A 21,334-nucleotide genomic window follows, 5' to 3' on the forward strand; every position below is an offset into this window, starting at 1 on the left:
AGCATTAAGTACTATTTGCTCCCCCTGCATATTCCACAACAACCAGGGATTGGGTTTTTACTTTGAAATTCTACTTTGCAGGCTCGGGTTTAAATGTTTTGGGTTACCACACATTCAAACTTGAGAGGGTATCACTGGGGGTGCTGTGGTAATGATGGGGGGTGGAGAACGTCCATCAAAGAGTGACAAACCCCAGGGGGGGGCTTCTCTTCCCTCTAAAATGTCTCATTAGGGTCCAGAATTGGTCTCCCTCTTCTCTATATCCTGCAGTCCAATTTAATTGAGCGACGGCCTCGCCACGGCACACTGCTCTTTCGACAGGAGGGTAAACTCATTCTGTCCATCATGACATTTGCTTTCTTAAGGGCCTCACAATATGCAGCTTCAATAATTAAATGCAGGTCACATCACAGCCTCCCTTTTCAAGCCTGTCTGAAGACACAGTGGGTTTTGTTTTTTTTTTTCCCCTGATGGTTACCTTTGGACCACGTGATTTTCAGAAGCTAATGGGTTTTTTTTTTTTTTTTTTTTTGCTCTTTTGCTTTATTGTTGTGCATGAAACTTCTCCCCACTGAAAGCCCCAAAACCTCAGCATAGTGCAAATCTCATCTGTGCAGCTGAAAGGGCTGTCGGTTTTCTCATGGTGGACAAAGGTGACAGAGAGAAACTTGAGACCCTGGCTACCATAAGGGTCTCAGAGCAGCCTGCTTGTCATGGTCAGTACTTTTCATTTGTCACCTGGGGCAGTTTATTGCTAGGAGATGAATCCCTTGTGTTTTATTGCCTGTGTCCATTTACCTTGAGTTGGGATGAGCTTGTCAAAAATAAAGCAAATCTTGAAAATGACCTAATAAGAGTGAAGTTCCAGGAAGGACTAAGGATAACTCTTACCTGGAGTGTCCATCTGAAACCAGAGATTTCTCTGGGGGAACTTGGGAGTGATTATAATGAGTTCGGATTTCATTTAACCTAATGCTGATTTTGCACATTACTGAGATTTGTCATCTTTAAGTCATATGCCAGATGAACACTTTAAAATAGATGCAAACTTTGTGTGAATTTTCTATAAAATAGCAAAATCTGATTGCTCTATTAATAGCCAAAGTCCTTGGCCTTGGGAAGGCCGGGTGGCAGCGTTTTTAAAATTCATCATCTCTGCATAATTAGTTGTGAATCTCTAAATATTCAAGCTGAGGAATTAACCGGGAGCTGGAGCTGTTACCCTTCAGGGTCCCTTTTAATATTGTTCCACAGTCATCATTTCCTTGTGTTTTTCTAATTACTGCAAAACCAATTGTTTTTAACTCAACGGCCTTCGCTCTTTGTAATTTGTTGAATGTAATCACCTTCAAAGGAAAAAAATGCACTTCTTGTTCAGGAAATTGGGGTTTTTTGGATGAGCGTCATGAGGTGGCTGTCGGACCCTGGTCCTGAAACTTTACTTATATGACCTGATCATTACATTTTGAGGGTCTGGGGCTCAAGGAAGGAGGGGGTGCTCTTGAAAGTGAGCTCAAAATTGGGATCTATAGACCCCAGTGGGCTTTGATTGGGAGAAGGAGATTTGTGAAAACTACAAAGAAGTATCAATTCAGCCTCCTTATGCTGAGAAGCCTACAGTATGGCCTTGGGCAGTAGACGACACTGTGTGGGGTACCTGACTGTCTTCTCACTTAGATGGAGCTTCAGGTGTAGTCTGATCAGAAGCGTCCAGGGAGCAGGGTTATGTCACTAACCTGGCCACAACCCCCCGTGTCCAGGGCTGGTGTGGACACTGAGCAAATGGTGAAAGAGCCAACGTGAACAAGTTTAGAGGTCAATTCTCTGCTTTTATTCTTTTGCCAATCTCATTTATCCACTAACCAGTTCAACCTGGATATTTTCAAAGAACAAATATGGCAAGAACCAAAGTTCTTAATCTTGATTTGTCTCTTTCAGATCTCAAGTGTATGATGCATTTTCATCAGTAAGAATGACTCTATGTGACCATAACTCCTAAACTGGGGCAGAGATTATGAGAATCAAGCCAGGCTGCATGGAGCCGTTGAAAAGAAATAAGAAAGCAAAAGTTTCTTATTGGCCTCCACAGCACCCGTGAAGACTCATCACTGAAGAGTAAAGGGGAAATGGATTCATTGCTTTCTCTAGCACAGCCCTCAGCTGTACAAAGATGCTCTGGATCTTGCTTCCTCTGGACAAGGTAAGGCCCAAATGGATGAAGGATGTGTGTGTGAGGAGCTAAACAAGGCCTTAACCAGTTATATGAGTTAGTTGCAATTTTATTCAATATTCATGATGTTGCTTAACAAAGTATGGTGTGCTAGGCCATGTGTTAAGTGCAGAAAATGAACAAGGAGCAATCTTGGCATTAGTGAGAGAGTTGAACATGCAAAGAAGAAAGTATAACCTCAAGTGCTGAGTGGCAGAACTAAATTCAGGGCATTACAGGAGAACAGACAAGGGAGAGTAATTTGGGCATGGCTGATGGAGGGATATCTGAGAAGACTTCCACCGTGGAGGAGGTAAAGTCTGAACTGAAACTTAAAGACTAAGTAGCAGTTATATGAAGGTTAGAGAAGATAGGTGTTGGTATGTAGGACATTCCAGGAAGTGAGATCACTTCCTGGTCTCACTAAGGAAGACCACAACAGCATCCTGTAGCCAGGACAGAAGGGAGCAGTCTGATGTCACGTAAAGTTTAAAACAGGAAATGGAAAAATATAAAGTCAGAAAGGCAAAGCCAAGATGGGCTCTGTGAACCTTGTAGAGGAGGAGACTGGATTTTGTCTGTGGGTAATGGGGAGTCCTAGAAGAGTTTCCAGCAAAAGGTACAATATGAGAGGCATGATGGCAGTGGGGATGATGCATTTATGGGAGATGGGACGGGCAGTGGGCAAGGAACAAAGGGAGGCAGTAGGCTATGTAGGTTCACAAAGGCACTGCTGGAGCACGGGTGGAGGGGTTAAAAAGAGGAAATATTCAAGAAGTATACGGGGAGGGAAGCCAGCAGGATCTCAGGACAGCCAGAACATGGGAGGTGAGAGAAGAAAGAGTCAAGGCAGATTAACTTCATAGACTATATTCCTAAAAGAATGGAGAGACTGCCAGTTGAGACAGCCTGGGAGGTAGAGATTTCTAGAGGGAAAAAGAAAGGTGTCAGTTTGGCTTTTTGCCCTTGAGATACCTGGTGGAGCTGGTGATGGCAGGGGGTTGGGAGGCAGCCTGGTAGATGAGTCAGAAGCTAGGGAGATAAGCATTGGCTGGGGATTATTATTTGACTTTTTACCAATCAGGTCCAGCAGGTTCAGCAAGGGGTGAGACTCCCCTGGCCTCCCTTCATCCAGAGACTGGAGCTCCATTGTTCCAACTCCCTGGGTCTTGACTCATCCGACATCCTGCTGGTGGTTTGCTGTCTTTCCCCTTCCCCTTCCACCTCGGTCCCTTGCTCATGCTTTCTCCAAGGCCCTGCCCGCAGGAAAGAGGTGGGAATGTTTGTTATGCCCAGCTTGGCAAATTAGAGTGGGCAGCTCTGTGGAAATAAAGCCACAAAATGACTTCTGTCTGAAACCTCACCCGCTGGGCCACCTACCCAGCTCCTAAATCCTGCCCTGCCGCTCGCTGCTAACAACCTAGACTTTTCAAACATATTTCAAAATTAAGCTAAAGAAACTAACCTTGAAAGAAAAGACATGTATTTACTTTAGTGTTTGATGAGCCTGTAGGCAGGGTATTAGAAAGTAGATTTCTATGGCCACATTCAGTGTGATTCAAAGAAGCAAGTGGGCAGGAGAAACCAGGGAATGTGGGGTCACAGGACACTGTGTTTGAAAGGAAAGCCTCCCCCCGGCCCCCGTTCCCTGGACCTGCTGTGATTAGCAGGGCAAGTGGCTAATGACTGAGCAGTGGCCTGGGGGTTGGGGGATGGTGGGGAGGGCATGTGGTGACAGGCAGAGATCCCTGACTGTGCTTTTCCTACAAGCCACAGAGAGACGGATTGCCACTGTCAACTGCCCTTCTCTACCTGTGGGAAATTTCAAGGGGCCAGGGAGAGAGGGCGTGTTTGAGAAAGGACAACTGTCTTGGAGAACATCCAAATAAGGGTTCCAGCTCAACCAGCAATTGCATTCTGCAGGTTGGGGACCTCTGTTACAAAATCATGTTATGGGGTATGGTGGGGGGAGGGGGTGTGGGGGGAGGACCACTTTCACAGGTGCATGTGATGAAAGCCAGGCAAAATGGTGACTGGCAGGGAAGGACATCTCAACCACACACCCAGGACACATACTCTTTGTACTGTTTTTCTCTGAATCATTTCTATTTCTTTTCAGATCCATTTTGCCAGCATTTAAAAAGTTCCTGGTGGTGAGTCCACCCTACCTGCCCCTTCCTAGGGTTTGTTGGAAGCCAGTAGGTGCCCACAGCCATGCTGGCTGTCTGCACATGTTCTTTCTTCCTGGCCGCTCTGTCATCAGCCAGGGCTGAGCTGCCGCTGGCTCAGTCAGCGTGTGCGGATGACAGAGCTCTGGCAACAAATTCACTATTAAAAGCAGAGGGCAGGTGCCTGGCTGGAGGAAAAGCATCTTTTTGCTGGTGGGATGCTTCTGGAGTTAGTCTACCTAGCCCTTGGCTTCTTATCCAAAGAAGCACCATTCACCCTGAGGCTAGGGCAACAGAATGGAAGGAGCCCCTCCTCTCAAATAAGGATTTGCTCTGGTTCAAGGGAATAGGATGAATAAAATGAATATATTGAGAAAACTACCCAGGCTAAGATTCACTGCCATTTGCCAAAAGGGCAGAAAGAAAAGTTAAAGGAACAAGTTCACTCTTTACCAGGTTCCCTAGCTGTCCCCTAATGTTTATTCCTGATTGTTTTTGCAGGACTCATTTAAACAAAGCAATGTTAAAATGTGAACTCTAGGGGCGCCTGGGTGGCTCAGATGGTTAAGCATCTGCTTTTGGCTCGGGTCATGGTCCCAGAGTCCTGGGATGGAGCCCTCCATCGGGCTCCCTGTTTGGCCAGGAGCCTGCTTCTCTCTCTCCTTCTACTGCTCCCCCTGCTTGTGCTCTCTCACTCTCTCTGTCAGATAAATAAATAAAATCTTTTTAAAAAAATGTGAACCCTAAGGTAAGTTTTTCATACTCCAGCACTTGTTCATTGGCACAATTTGTCTTATTTCCTTTTTTAAGATGCTTTCAAATTGCCATTGGACCATCCCTCCTCCCCTCTCCCACTTCCTTCCTTCCACCCCTCACTGGAAACTCCCTGCCAGAGGTAGAGACAGACAACTGAAGATGAAGATTTTATCCCTCTTTTGAGTCATGAGCCACATATGGAATCATGGAATTCCCCCTTCACTCCTGACATCTTTCTTCACCTACCTCCTAAGACACCACGCTCCCCTGGCTTTCCTCCTGCATAGTCTCCCTCTTTTCTCCCTGACCTGTAAACTTGGGAGGATGGGATTCTCCCTCTAGCAACACTCCCTCCCCTCCTGACCTCATCTGGACCCTGTATATGCAGACACTCAAAGTTACATTTCCAGACCAGACCCGATCTGCTGAGCTCCAGAGGCCCACAGCACATGCCTACTCAACATCTCCACCTGCTCCACAGGCGGCTAGCACGGAGAATGTGCAAGATTCCCCCCCCCCACTCCCCCCTCCCCAACCCTACCCAGCTCCAACCTCAGCCTTCCCCATTTCAGTCAGCAGAGAGTTGTCCCTTCCAGGACCCGAACATCGAAGCCATCCTAGACCCTGCTATTTCCTTTACTCCCACCCTCTAATCTATTAATAATTGTGTTGTCTTTTTAGTTAGATCTGGAATCAGACCATTCTCACTCTGTGTTGTATATGCCTCATGTGGTGAGAGCTCTTAAGAAAACAGCAAAAATTAAATCTAAAAACCTAAAAATTCTGCTCCTTGCCATACTACTCACAGTTCAAGTGCTTATGAGTCATGCGTGTCTTGTGGCTCTGGTACTGGCCAGTGGCGCTCACTCCTTTCACCAAGACCACCCTGCCCCAGCCACTAAACATCTCTTGCCTGAGTGACTAATAGCCCCTGAGATGATGTTGCTCCTTCATCCTTCACCAGCTGGTAGCCAGAGAAATCCTTTGGGAACATCTTAGGTTATGCTGCTGCTTTGCTCAAAGTCATCCAAAGGCTCCCATGCATGTCTAGCAAAGTTCTCAGAATGGCAAGCAAACCCTTATGAGCTCTAGTTCCTTTTACTTGTGTGACCTCATCCACCCTTCCCCTTCCAAACTGCTCTGGGGATAGCCACACTGACCTCCTGCTGCCCCTGCCTCCAGGCTTCCGCATTGGCTCTTCCCTCTGCCCCAGAGAGCCTCCTGGTTCATTCCCTCTCCTCCTTTCCTCCTTCCGATCTCAAACACCACCTTCTCAGTGAGACTTGTTCAGACGGCTTTTTAAAATGCTAACCCTGCCCCTCTCACCAGCAGTCCTGCCCTCCCCTATGTACCCTACCCCTCTACACTTTGTTTCCTCCATAGCACTCATCTCTTTTCAACAAATGATAGGCATTTACTGGTTAATCATATCTGTTGTTTACTCTCCAGCAGGGAATTTTGTCTAGTTACTCACTGCTGGAAAACTGGCCCAGAGGAGGCTTGCCATAAATATTTGTTCAATAAATAAATGGGGTTTTAGAGCTGGAAAGAGCCCTGGAAATCATTCTTGGATGGAGCAGTTGAAGGTTAATGAGGTGAAACTAGTCACTGTGGACCCACAATAAGTTCAAGGGAAGAACTGGACCAACAGTCTCTAGGTGTCTTCACTGGGCGGTCCTGTGATTAAGACCTCCCTTTCCACCTTCTTTGCCACAACCAGACAGATAGCCAATGCAGACACCAACCTAATTGCAAAGCCAGGGGTATTTATCACTTTTTTCTTGGTAAGCCTATGTATGATTTTACCATTGGTCCTGTTTCTCTGATAACTTGTGGGAAGCAAGGAATAAGGTGGCGGCTCGGGCTAATGACTATTCTTACCCTCATATGTGTCAATGCCAAGACTCTCGGAAAACTGTAAACACACATGGTTGCTAGGATTTCCCAATTTATCAGTCTTGTTTAAAAAACAAACAAACAAACAACAAAATCATGTTTTCATCATATAATTGCTAAATTAGTACTTGAAAAAAAGCTGATGAGCATGAACAAAATGATTCTTCACTGCATCACTGAAATATTTCTGACAATCCAGTGTAAATAAGAAGGAAAGTGGACCCCAGATGCCACTCTGAATTAGGGGTTCATCTGTCCTCCTATAGCTGTAAGGAAAAGCCATCTGAATATACACATTTTTAAATGCCTTGGAATGATAGTTCTTCTGCTGCCAATTCTGATTCAAAAAGAAAATACAGTGAGCGAGTTTGAACTTCATAAACAGACCTGTTCATAACAGCCTGGCTCACAGGTGCAGAGCTACACAGCACGATATTAGCAAAAAGCCTGGAAGACTCCATCCATGGCTCACTGGACGATTTAACTTGCCAGAGGATGTAATTAAGAACAAAGTTATCTTTCTAGTCGTTCCTTCATTACTCAGATAACTCAATTGGAGACTTTTTGGGAGATGCCAGATTTGGAAATAAAATCCTTACAGACTGCACTGAAATGTCATGAAGATTATACCAGAAAACAAATTGATGCACATAGACAATCTTCTGAACATACCAGAAAATTAGATCTCAGGAGAGATGTGGGGCTAAGATGTAAAATCACGGGTAGGGGCGGAAGCAGAGTACATCGAAAGGCGCAATCAGCGGCTTCCGGGAGAGAGAGGAGCCCCGGAAGTCCCCGTGCTCCCGCAAGTTACCTTGGGTGGCGCTCTTCATTGCTTTCACTAACTTGCCCCTTCCAGCTCCAAAACCATTATCTCCATAGTCCAGGTCACTGTCACTAGCACTGCCAGCACTGGCAGAGTACGCACACATTCTGGGTACCTTGTCCTAAATAAGTAATACGAGACCGTTAAGATTATTCACGCAAGTCGAATGCGGCAGAAGATCCTGCGAGGATGGGACACGGTTCAGATGGGTTGTGACGCGGTCGCCGTGTGCGCAGAATTCCATTCCACTGCCCCACCCGCAAGAACAGCTCTGCTTTTCCTGTCTGTCTGCCTCACGTGGCACTGGCCCAGTCCACTCACTCACTGGAGCTGCAGGAGCAGGGCTGCGATAATGAAGCCATTGACCACTCTGTTGTAGTCCCAGGCCCAGGGAAGTCCTCACAGCTACCCGCTCTGCATTTTGTACACTTACTTCTTTATGGGGTCTTATTTTTCTCAAGTGCCTATTATGAGCTGCTGTTCCAAGCCTAATGGCTTATTTGCTTAACTGATCTCATCACTGGCTTTCAAGTATCAGAGGGTATGGGAAAAAAATCAACCTTGAGAACAAAAGAATGAATGCTAGCCTAATTTATGATTTCCTTCTATCCCTTGAAAGGACAGGAGCCTTTAGGAAAGTACGCTATTGCTAACCCTATATACGCCTTACATCCACTGGAAGTTCACGGGTTGAAGGACTCAGTCTTCCCTCTTGCTCACAGGTACATACAGCCTGACCCTCCAGTCGTCACTGGTGTGGCGATAAGGCCCTGTCAGGAATTGCTGAGGTGGTCGATGCTGTATAAACAGTATCTCCCTTTGTGCACAGAATCAGAATACTAGATCTAGGGTTGCAGTTCTGTGTATAGAATTATAAAAGAATGTCTTTTAGGTCTGCAGTTTGCCCTGTTAGAACCTGTCATTCCCCACCCATCCCAGACAGTTCAAGTCTTTTAAAGTTTCTAAAGTCTGTTTGGGAGGGTGTCATTTGGTTGGAAATAATAAAAACACACTTTAGGATGTAAATCCCATCATCTGGAGTTGTAAGTACAAGCAGCTATTCATTCCTTTGTTCCTTTCTTCATTGACTCATTCATTCACCCATTCAACAGATGTTTATCGAGTGCCTATTCTCTGCTAGGAGGAGGGAGATGCTCTGGGGGTACGGGGTTCAATATGTGGGATACTGATAGTCCAGCAAGGATGATGTCCATGAAGGATGACAAGTCTCCATGATGGGTGCTAGGGGAGCCCCACGTCTTAGAGTTCTAGTACGGCCCCAGTAATACTTTCTGAAGTAGGATGAGATGAATCTCTTCATCCCTCCATTCAATAAACCCTAATGGAACCGGGCCCTGTGCTGGGTGCTAGAATTGTAAGCTAACTCTTGCTTCTAACTTTCTCCCCCTGGCAGTCAGCAAAGCAGGCTTCTAAGTTCCAATTCACAGCGGTGACTCTCTCAAATCAGAGTGAACTTTCCAGTGGGCAGAACTGGGCAGGGTGATGAGGGAAAGAACCCCGGAGAGGTGTCTGTGCTGCTAGGCAGATATGTTGGGTGAGGAGTGTCCTGCCATCACATGTAGCAGGAAGGCTCTCACCTGGCCCACATTCAGTTGTTGCTATTGTTTTTGTTATTATTATTATTTTTACTTTCTTGGATTTGCCTGAACCCCTTTGCCATTGTCACTACCTGTTGTTTTTGAACAATTTTCCCCACTGACTCTGGGTGTCTTTAGGGTTTTCTCAACTCTCTGGTTCCCAAAGTGAGCACAGAGTTCTTAGAACAGGGCTTCTCAAAGTATTTCCCATGGCCCAGCAGCATCGGCATCACCTGGGAATTTGTTAGAAATATTTGGACTTCAACTCATCAGTACCAAGTCGGACAAGGCATGAATGGATGTGGAGCCCTCCGTGTGGTTCTGATGCCCACTCATGTTTGGGAACCACTGCTTCTGATGCCCACTCATGTTTGGGAACCACTGCTTTAACACTTTTTGTCTAAGCTAAAGCATGATAGACTACACTGTTTTACTCTTTTGCCTCCTAGGATCCAGCCTTGAAGAGCCTGCCGTTCTGAGTGTCAGACATGGAATTTTAGTCTGAGGGGGAGGGCCAAGTTCGAGTCTGGACTCCTGAGTAGGGACCCTGAATATGGTCCAGCATCTCTCTGGAGTTGTGTTCACTGCTATAAATTGAGGCTATGGGCCCCGAGAATTTCTTTCCCTACTTGTCCATGACCCCATACTGAGGTGCTAAAGGCTGAAAGAAGGTTCAGCCCCACTGGTTGTCGGGGACCCAAGATGTGGGCTGATCTGGGTATTTTTCATCATAGTTGAAAGAAACTCTAGTGGAAAGAGCAATGGGGGCTCCTAATGCCAGGACTGGAAGAGACAAAGGCAGCAGGAGTGAGAAGAGTTAAGGAAGGGCGGGGAAGCTCTGGTAATCGATCCGTATGTTCTCCTTCCCACCCTTCTCACTGCCGGGTACCAACAAAGAGCCTGAAGGGGGACCACCCAGGGCAAGCTGAGATAGAGTGAACAGGGTGAATATGGCCCAGGTAACCAGCTGGAAGGGGTAAAGAGGAGGAAGCACAGAAGGGAATACCAAGTAACCCTGAGGGGCGATAGAAATAACCCTGAGCTGTGAGCAACTTCCTAGGTCCAATCACACGTCAGGAGGCCTATGTGTGCCATCTCAGGGTGGAGGAAGATCTCCCAGCAGAAATGGTAGAGGCTGAAGAGACACAGGTCTCATTGCACTGGCAAGTCATTTGACTACTCTGGGGTATAATTATACCTTCTTTACCCGTCTCATAGGAACGAGGTAAAGGTTAAAGTAAGGGTAAGATCATGAAAAAGTGTCATTATATCATTCTCAATGGTGCTCTCATGGCTTGGGAAAGTGAGTGCCCATTGTGTAACATCTAATCTGGGCAGAGCTTCCATGCCTCAAGAACCTCGGGGCAGATCTGTGGAAGCATTTCAACTCCTCCCAACAGCCCATGGTGTTCCTTAACAATGCAAGGAAGAAGGTGAGACTTGGGCCTTAGTTTTTATTCACTGAGCCAATGACAAATTTGATCCAAAACCTGAATCTGTCGTTAAAGGGTTTAAGGAAGTCATTTTTCACCATCAGGGCAACAAGAGGAGGGTGCCCTCCCATCAGCCCGCCCCACTCCCTTACCTGGGTCTCAGCCGTGGGGCCTTCACCCCCCCAGTCTGGAAGCTGCTCGCTTGTAAGGGTGTTTTCAGTATATTCAAATGACGAGCAGGTCTGAGGCCTTGGCTCTGCTTCATTCTGCTTTTGGGAACTGATTTTTCCTAAATGAGAAAATATACATGAAATCACAATCCGCTTCCTTCAACTCTTTACAAGTTTAGGGAGGGAAGTGAGGGAGACATTCAGCATTAATAAAAAAGGTCCAAATACAGTCAGAGCTGGGTATCTCAACATTCTGTCTCCTGTAAGTCTGTGTTAACCAAAACATCCACACTGCATAGCTAGGGGTATCTATCAAGGATGTCCATCTTGGAGAGCTGAAGGCAAACTTTTCCACAAAACGCTGACAGACTTTTCACGTTACGAAAGGGTCAGTGGGCAAACCCTTTGAGAAACACCCATTCCTCCTCAAATAGTGTTGATCATCAAATAATAAACAGGTTTCCTTTTGGGAGCACTTCTCAGAGCCTCCATTCCACTACTGAAAAATTGTCATGATGTCCAAAGAAACGACTTGAATTAGAAGCCCTAAATAATATGCCCTATATTGAAGATACTACTATAAATTTAGAGAGAAAAGTCTTTTCCAGATCTTTTTTTTTTTTAAAGGATTCATATTTAGAGTATAAGTATATTCTGAGAATGTTAGGTTGTCTGATTTCAAAAGCAGACCTTTCCCCCATGCTTCTTTTGAGCTTAACTTCTGACAATAAAGGGAAAGAAGAAGAAGAAGAAGACGACGACGACGACGACGACGACGACGACGACGATGATGAAGCAGCAGCAGCAGCAGCCCTTCTCAAACATACTTGGGCAGGGAACCCTTATTTTCCTAGAATACCCATGATGGTCATTCCCAGTGCTCTCGGAATGTGCCCTGGGCAACTCTGCTCTTAAAGACCTCTGGGGCAGAACTCTCAAGCTTTTATGTGCCTACACTTCAGCTGAGCTTTCGTTAAATTGCAGTGTCTGAATGAGGAGGTCTAGAGTGCGGTCTGAGATTCCGCATTTCCGGAAAGCTCTGGGGGCGATCCTGATGCTGCTAGCCTATGCATCCCACTTTGAGTAGCGAGGGTGTCATTAGCACGGAATGATTGAAGAAAGTTCCCCCATTACCCTTAATAGTAGATTAACCTGCAGAGTGAATTCTCTCCTCAGGCCCGAAAGGAGAACCGCTGTTATTATCCTCCATCCTCAGTAATTACCAACAGGACGTGCTGTGAGGCGGCCTCTCCACAGCATTTTGCTCCTGAGGAGAAGCGAAGTCACTGTATTTTCGTCAGCACTGTGAGACTTGTACAGTCACTTCTATTTTCCATTATGCGGGAAAGTGAAAAACCAGGTGAAAGGCATGCACGAGACAGGAAGGGACTCCTCTTGGCGGGAATAACCTCACTTTCCTTTTGTTCCAGCCAGTCCTCCATTCCCTGATTTTTCAAGTGAGTCGCCCACGGCCACAGAGAAAAGAGCAGCCTTGGAAAGGCCGGCCCGCGTCTGGACCTCAGTGACGCTATCATTTGGTAGACAGGCAGCTGCGGGGTGGGGACCCCAGAAATACCCTGTGGTTCTGTTAACCTCACTCTCTGCGTATACTTTTTTTTCTTCTTCTCTTCTTCTTCTTCTTCTTTTTTTTTACAACCCTTCATGACAATTTAATTAAGACACAAACCTCCAAAAACCATCACGGTGAGTATTAGCAGCAAGATCAGAACAATCTCCTTCCAATCCCCTTCTTATGAAGCAATTCAAGGCTTGTGGTTTCTATTCAATTTGTTATAATGACAGTGTTTAATCATGAAGTCTACTCGGCAGCCCGCCGCTGAATTGAGGTCACACATGTGACTATTCAAGCATGGAGCACATAATCTATAACTAAGATTTCGCCCCTGAATCTCTAGAGGCTATGTCATTAATTAACAATGCGTTTATTTAAAAAATAATATGCATTGCAGCCCTCTGAAATGTAGCCTTGGCTCGGAATGAGCCGAAGTTTGTGATGAGACATTCATGGTAGTTGGTATTGTTGTATGAAGAACTCAGCCGTGAGAATAGCTCAATCACATTTATTCGAAGATATTTAATTAAAAGTCTTCTTTTCTAATTTCTCAAAAGCCGACAGGATAATTTCTACTTGTGGCTCTTTTCTAGTCATCAAATCATAAAAGAGAGTCTTTAGAGTTCTAGTTCAGATGCTTATGCATGTCATAAATGCAACGTAAGCCATGCAAGTTAAAAATTATTTAGCGTCATTCTGCACTGCAATAAATATTTTTAATCCTGAGGGAACAATGAAAAAACTCTGACCCTTAGCCTGGTCCCATCTTGAATCACGGAAGCTTGTTTCAATTGACCGTGATGAAGGGGGGTGGGGTGCCTCTCAGCGGGGAGGCTCATTCCACTCTATTGCATTTAATGCACAATCTACCCCTGATATATCAAACTAAGTTTTTTATAGATCAATTATAAATATATTTGAGCAGGACAGGAATATGTCAGAAGACATACATTTCTGGTTAGAGGGCAAATAACAATAAAGCTAAATTTATGTCTCAGGCCTAAACTGGTCTATATTCAGAGTTAGGTTTTAAAAGAGAAAATCCTACGTGTATGTTGTGTGGGTGTTTTTTTTTTTTTTTCCCCCATCAGTTTAAATTTCCATATACCTATGCTTAGGTGCTTGTTTCCTTTCCATGTGTGTATATCCCGTGCTGTAATACTAAGAACCCATAATGTTTAACACGTGTCTTTTTACTTTTTGTTTGAGGACCTACAGAGATTTTCACGCACCCACATTCCCATTGGGTAGAGGTCACTGACTGACCTCCTGGTGGAAACCTTTCCTGCTGCCTGTTTTCCATTTTTTGTCAGCAAGTGCATTATTTTGGTGTGGAAACAATCTGATTTGGAAGGTCGAAGGCGGTTTACCTGAGGAAGCTGGTTTGGGGAGGCGACTCTCAAGAGGCCGTATGGCCCTGGCGGTCATGATGGGGTCGGATGTGGAATGAACAATGGCATTATCTGCAGAGGCCTGGCTGTCTGCAGAGGAAGGCACTTCTCGTTCAAGGGTCTGAGCTCTGATGGAAGAAGCGGCACAGAGTGCTGGCTGGAGAGACAGGATGGGCTCGGTGTCCTCTGGGAAGTCTGGGTGGCACAGGTACCGCCCCGTGGAGCGATTTCCCGAGTCTGGGAGTGGGAAGGTTCCAATCCCACTGTCCAGCGTCCTCATCAAGCAGTTGGATTCTAGACAGAATAACATAGTGAGGATTAGAGAAGGCTCACATAAAAGGATAAAATGATCGTGAGCATTAGTCTCTGATCTGGAGGAAGGGGGATATCTAAAAGGAAGAAATACTTCTAATGGAGTAGTAAGTTTGAAGTGAGTGGCATCACGCCGACATTTAGTTGAACATAGAAATATTCCCTTCACATAATATGAGGGAAGACAGTCAGCCATTACTGGCATTAAGACTCACATGTACTTATACCCTGGATGGCTCACTAGAGTTATCACAGAAAAAAAAAATCATTAGAGACCAAAAATTATTTTTGGTCACCTTTATTTCAATTGGAAATCATATGACTTCAACAAATTAGGTGAAATTTATTAACCAAAATACGATGAGTAATGAGCACACATAACACATTGAAGTGATGTCCTAACAAAGGTAATTATGCATCTCCTACATGAATTATCATCCACCTGACAGTTAACTAAGTGTCTGGCCTCTCAATTTAACTGTGAGGGCAAGTAGTGCATATGCTCTAAAGGTCATTCCAAAAGGTACCTTACCTATGATATTACCACTGTATCACGTGGGCTTCATCTGACCCAACTGCCATTTGAAGTCAGTTTATTGAGAAGACTACAGAGCCACTGCCTGTTTTTCCCCCTTACTTCACCCAGTGACATAACCCATCAGTACCTGTTGGATTTCTTGTCACTCCCAGAGATCCCTGAAACTATTATTCCCTAAAATGAATCAAGTTGATTTCACTGCATGTGTGTAACATTTTCTGATGTGTCTCATCTTTAAGAAATTTTATATACAGGCAGAAATACAATATTGGCAAAAATTATTCCGTATTTGATTTCTGAAATGGTTGATCCAAGCTGATGAGACAACTTCCTGATTTTCTGAAATGGTTGATCCAAGCCAATGAGACAACTTCCTAGTTCTGCTCATCACTCCCAAAGTCTCCTGTTCATATGATAATCCTAGAATAAAACATCCTTAAAAAAGTTTGTATCAGCATCTTACAGTTCTAAGACTAAGTAACACTTAGTACCCTATTGGGCATGGTGGCAGATATAACAGAATATGGCATACTCTTTGTTTCGAGAGGCTCGACGGCTAACATTTTAGTGGTGCTTTTATGGAACATCTTCCAAAGTGGGAACTGCCAATAACTACTGTACGGACCCTGACACAGGATTCTTAAGCTCTGGAGCTCTCAGATTCCTTGAGGCAGCTGTGAGGATACAAATCTGTTCGCCATCCAATCTCTAGAATTTAGAATGCTACGGAACATCCTGTGAAAGATAGCTGAAAGAGTTAAATAATGAAGAGTGACATATGCAAAATGTTTAACTTATTTATCAGATATTAGCTGGTACCTGGTAGGTGGATAGTTTATCCATAAGTGCCTTCTTTACACAATCCCATTTGGTACACAATCCCATTGGGCAATTAGTATCAGAATTCCAGAACCTGTCCATTCCCTACCCTCTTCCTCAAAATCTCTTTGCTGCAAGTGAATAGTACAATTCTGGGAATTTCCTAACACTAAGGTAAAAAAAAGGGGGGAGGGTGGGGGGGTAGGGCTGTGGATAGACCTGTTACAGGTTTTAGTAGGTTTGGGCTGGTTTTGGAGGCACTCGGGAGAAAAACTCCCTATCAAAGAAGAAGCTTCTGTTTTCAAAGAGGTGTTTATTGGGAAGATGAAGATACCCTCTCTCACTGAGCAGCCTCATACACCATGGGACCTCAGACACTGGTCAGGGACTGCCAGAGCACAGATTCATATGGCGACAGCCGGGGGCGGGCTTTTCTTTTTCACAATCAGGAGGGCGAAGCCTTAGCCCCATTCATTTCAAGGCCTCCACCTGGCCAGCTTTACTCTCAACCAGCTTCAAAGATTGTTCATTGTCTTCTCTATTCATTTCCTCCTCAGTGAAGGGGGCCTGATTGTTACAGAAGGGCCTTTTTGAGAAAGGAGCAGCTGTTTGCCTGGGGAGGCATTGCCAGATGAGTTCGAAAGGGAAGACCCTGCTATTCAGAACTCAAGGTCTTTCCTTCCTTTTTGCCTAGAAATAAAAAACCCTCACAGTTAGCATGTCCATGTGTTGTACTTGGAGCAATTCGAAGACGCTGAACTTCTTCGGTTTCACTCAAGCAAGCGGGTCTTCCTCAGAACCGACCCAGGGCTAGGCAACGGGCAGCGGACTCACAGGCTGTAACAGCTGAGCTGTGTTAGTCCCCGCGTGCCCCGGACTGCCTCCCATGGTAACTTACTCCCAGCCCCTTCAGGATTGCATAGCCCCGACCTAAAGCATGCTCGGCAGGATGAGACACGGGAGATCTTTCCCTTTTGTGGACACGAATCATTAAGTTTGCCTGCTTACTGCAGCCATTAGGACCTCGCTCCTTTTTGGCATCATGTCATCACTTTCGTGACCTTATAAGGTAAGAACTATCATCACCATCCACAAGTGAGGAATCCTAGCCCCAAAGGGTTAAGTAACTTGCCCAAGGTCGTGTGCTATAGAGAAAGAGCTTGAATTTGAATCCAGTCAGGTGTAACTACAAAGATCCGCTTTCAACCATCAAGCTATCCTGATCCTTCTTCCCCAAAGTACAGATAAATCCAGAAGTGGGCTCCACTCAGTTACTAGCCACTGAGGCCACGTTGTGAGCACAAAGCTCACAGGATCCCCCCTCCCCCACCCCACCCCACCTGCTGCTCCTAGGCAAGGTGCTCAGCTTCTCCTCTGGTATCAGAGCAGACTCCTGAATTCCAGCTGGCTCCCACGTTCCCCATCCCAAGGTGTGAGTCTACTCTTAACTTTCCCTGTATTCACATGGCTGCTGCCCCATGCGGGATGCCTGCACATCCTGATGGGCATGTTTTCTGAGGACCATGATTGCTCAGTAATGCTTCCCTCTGCCTTCTTCAGTTGTATCCATAGACGTCCGTGCCAAGGTTTCTCTGGCATTAATTGCAGCTCTCTGGACTAGGCAATAGGCATTGCCTCCAAGGACAGTTTTTCTGGCTTTGCCTAAGAACGTGCCCCCTCCAAGTATTTGATGGGTCGGAGAGCACTGAATCCAGTTCCCTCCAATGAAGACTTAAAAAAGCAGAATGAGGGGCGTCTGGGTGGCTCAGTGGGTTAAGGTCTCTGCTTTCGGCTTGGGTCATGATCCCAGTGTCCTGGGATCGAGGCCCACGTCGGGCTCTCTGCTCAGCAGGAAGCCTGCCTTCCCCCCTCTCTCTGCCTACTTGTGGGCTGTCAAATAAATAAATAAAATTAAAAAAAAAAAAAAAGAGATCCTTGGCTGCCTTTTCAGTGATTTTTCTGGGGAAAAAGCCCCAGCCCCAAAGCCCCGTATGGGCTGGCTTAGTCTATGAAGCAAGGCAGGGAACAGGGCAAGGAGAGGTCTGGGGTAGGAAAAATGAGGAAGGCAGGCTAGGTACGGGATACCCTTCTGAAAATACCAACATTTTTCAGTTTCTGTCCCCTTAAATTATTTTCCTTCTCTCCTTTCCTTTTCTAATATTATCATACCAGAATCTGTAAAACAGGACTTCTGGTATTCCTGAGTTCTCAGATTCTCTGAGAACTGTGTGCTTTGACACTAAACTCACAAACCACCTGCTATTAAAGTCATTTTTTATTTATAAAAATTACAGGTGCCAAATGTAGTGAATTTGAAGAACTCATTTGTAAGTACCTATGAAATGAGATGTAGACAGTCCGGGACTCGGGCCCCATATGCCAAGTTTCACCCTCCGGCAAATTTCTCCAGAATGCATAAACCTTTGGAAATGGAGTTTATATTGAAAATGCTGACACCTTCTTTATGTAGTTTCTTTAAGGTGCTGTAAGTTTCTCACAGTTCGTAAAAATACTGTAACCTGAAAAAAATGTTAGGTACTGAACTTTGGAAGCCAGCTTTCCCCCTCCCCCTCGGAGAATTATAAGAATCCACAAAGTAATTAAATGGCTGTGATAGGAACAGAGTTCAAAGTAGCAAGCTGACCTTGCATCTCGAATGAGCTGACAGTTTTGATCTTGACAAGTGTAAGTTCACGTTTGTGGGTGTGAGAACAGCTGCCAACAGGGCCTTTCTAATGAGTTCAAGGGTTGGGTCTCTGGATGGACCAGCAGGTTTCATTCTTCCAAGGTCATCGATCACATCTCTGACCCTGGTCAGCCCTCCCACCTACTTCTCATTGTCCCATTTGCCTTCTCTCTCTCTCTCACACTCTCTCAAGGTTAAGTTCTCTCACTTATTGGCATCGACAAGCCTTAGACGTTTCATGGGATGACTCAGAGTGGTGCTTCCCAGACCTCTTAAAGTCATGGCACACATAGAAAATATATAGCTCACTGAGGAAAATACTGGCTACTTGAGAGCTGATGGCTCCGCATCTCAGCACCCCTGGGATCCATTCAGGGCATCAGCAACAGAATGGCAGGGAATCTCTTACTTGCGGGATGGACTCAAGATCTTTTACTCAAACCTCAAATGCATCACTTTCCAGATCTCCAGCAGGCAAAGAGATGGACATCTTTATGGTCTCTTAGCAGCTGATACAGAAATTTCTAGGCCCCCTTTTTTGGGGAAAATCTCAGAGTGTTTGGATTAGGAATATTGTCTGGCATCGAAGCTTGGAGTTACTGTGCCTAAGAGGGAGACGAGCAGCCCAGGTGTGGGGTGAGTAGCTAAAAAGGGTGAGGTTCTGCATGGGATGGTGGAGGAAGGAGTTCTGGAGAAACATTTCCAATGGGGATATGTCTACTCTTAACTTAGGGTGCAGAGTATAAAATCCTCACTCAGTTCACCAACGAAAATTAGCACCTTATGCTCCCTGCACCAGGAATCCTGGCAGGTGCTTTTAGTTACCTCATCTGAAAATTAGATCATATAGCTTTCATCATGGGGGTGCTTTAAGGACTAGAAACACAGCACCTAATAAACATAGTATGATGCCTGGAACAGGCACATGGCTATCATTCAGAAAATAGCACAATTCTCTAACCAAATGTTATTAGATTGTAGGCATCCTGGGGGCAGAATGGATTTTATTTATCTCCTCAACATTCTCATATAAGTCCATTCCTGATTCTATATTGTCTTTTTTTCAACAATACAGTGATTATGTGCTGAGAGAGCTGATAATAACTCTGGGCTGATTGAGTAACTGATTTACTCTCCATCACCAGGGCTCAGCACAGTGCCTGACACATAGTCGGTTCTCACCATGTGTAATGAAAAGCACAGGTCGAGAAAAAACAGCTCTAGTCTTTAGAAAATGCTTCCTGAAATTAAAGTGAATATGACGCTTTCCTTTTGAAACCCCAGTCTGCTGCCTTTTGTTCTGACTCTGGCAACAAAAGAAAATAGCTGACTTCCTTCTTCTGTAGAGCTATTTTTCACAGACGGTCAGACTTCATTAATTCAGATAGCTAGAGGGATAAGATCATTCAGAATTATTGAATATTTTAAAGGCCAATTTCTTAATACTTCCAAGCCCTTAGAGCAAGGGTCTGTGACCAAGACGAGGACAGCTCCTAGAATGGGGCTTTGGTGTCTTTCTCATTCTCCCTGCCCTGCCTCTTCCTGCAAAGCATCACTGGCCAGAAGGTCTCAGGTCTAGAAGAAGAAGTAGAAGAAGCAGCAGCAGCAGCAGCAGCAGCAACAACAGAAGCAGCAGCAGCAGCAGCCAGAGTGGCACCATCACCCTGGCCCTCACCCTCAGGGATTCTCAATGTCGTTATGTCGTGCTGAGTGCTGGCATCCCCACTGAGCATCAGTGCCCATAGTAGTAGAAGAACTAAGCTCTTACAGAGTCCAGTTCCCGGGGACCATCTGTAGTGAGTAGATGAGGTTATTTGGTAACATCTTACATGGGTTTACACAAAGCAGTGAGTTTCTCTCTTTTAAAACAATTTTTTCTCTCAAGTGGATTGTTCCAAACTTGTTTTATATTATTTCTTCACACAGTACTGTTATCTTTAAAAATAGCTGCAAAGGGAAAAGGTTATTTCCAGTACTGTTTCAGTTAATACACATTTCCATGCTGGTGGAATCTGAATTAGCAATGATCTTTGAGTGTTTGCAAAATGCTGCTTATTTTCCCCTCAGCCTTTTCTTCTGTGTGTCTCAAACTTTTTCTCACAGAGCCTATTGCGCAAATCCATGATCGCTTGAATTTGTAAACCCAGACTCCTGGTAGGGTTAATGTATTTGTCCAAAGAGATTATTGGATAGGAGAGGCTTGAGAACACCTGACTTGAGTTCCAAGTTACTCTGAGTATTCAGAAGAAGGAAGTGAAAAAACAGCCGTCGGAGCCAGAAAGACAAGGCTTGAAGACCCGTGCGGCTACCTGCTAGCTGTATGACAACAGGGTTCGAAAAATAGCCCAAGCGTGCGCAATGACAGCTCCTTTGTAGTGAGCCTGGCACAGTGCTCGTGACAAAGCAGAGGCTCCATAAGTTTTCACAAGTGGTCGTCAGGGAAAGGTGAAGGCCCCTAACATACACTGGCATGGAAACCAACGTAAACCAAATGTCCACCGGCACGGTTAGTATTCTACTGCAGCACCCGGGTCTGTTTTACTGAACAACGCTCTTGTGGTTATTTCCTAAGCAATTACCTTTTGGCAACCATTTCTTTGGAGGTGAGCTGATTGTCAACATCAATAAGCAGTTGTGAATACGGAGCCAAGTACTTGGAGTTGGTGGCAAGCTGCCTCATGCATAGAAAAGGTGGAGTCCGTTCTCTCAAGAAATCCATTTTGGAGCTGGCACCCTGAGAAGCTTTTTAAAAAGCCTAAATGAATGATGTGGACTGGTGTTCCTTTGCTCACAGACTTACTACATTCTCAGGCAACATGTGCAAATTAGTAAGCCACAATTTTCAGTTAGCAAAGGTATAGCTCATCTATTCTAAAAAGTTGTACTCATTCCTGTGCCATGATCTGCTGGCTCTTACAGGTTCAAACAAACTATTTAGTAATCACAGATTATTTTTTTC

At 45.1% G+C, this 21,334-nt stretch overlaps 1 protein-coding gene across 1 annotated transcript in view; it reads right to left on the reverse strand.

The window, feature by feature from the left end:
• The window catches only part of NCKAP5 (NCK associated protein 5), an 894,518-nt gene that overhangs the window by 43,460 nt on the left and 829,724 nt on the right, over positions 1-21,334 (reverse strand). The window contains exons 16-18 of the mRNA XM_080799084.1: positions 14,000-14,314; positions 11,039-11,175; positions 7,844-7,976 (exon numbers count right to left, since the gene is read on the reverse strand). Of these exons, the coding sequence (XP_080655210.1) occupies positions 7,844-7,976; positions 11,039-11,175; positions 14,000-14,314 (585 nt within the window). The remainder of the gene's footprint in view (positions 1-7,843; positions 7,977-11,038; positions 11,176-13,999; positions 14,315-21,334) is intronic.

The sequence above is a fragment of the Martes martes genome (genome assembly GCF_963455335.1).
Source record: "Martes martes genome assembly, chromosome: 3".
Classification (NCBI taxonomy): Eukaryota; Metazoa; Chordata; class Mammalia; order Carnivora; family Mustelidae; genus Martes; species Martes martes.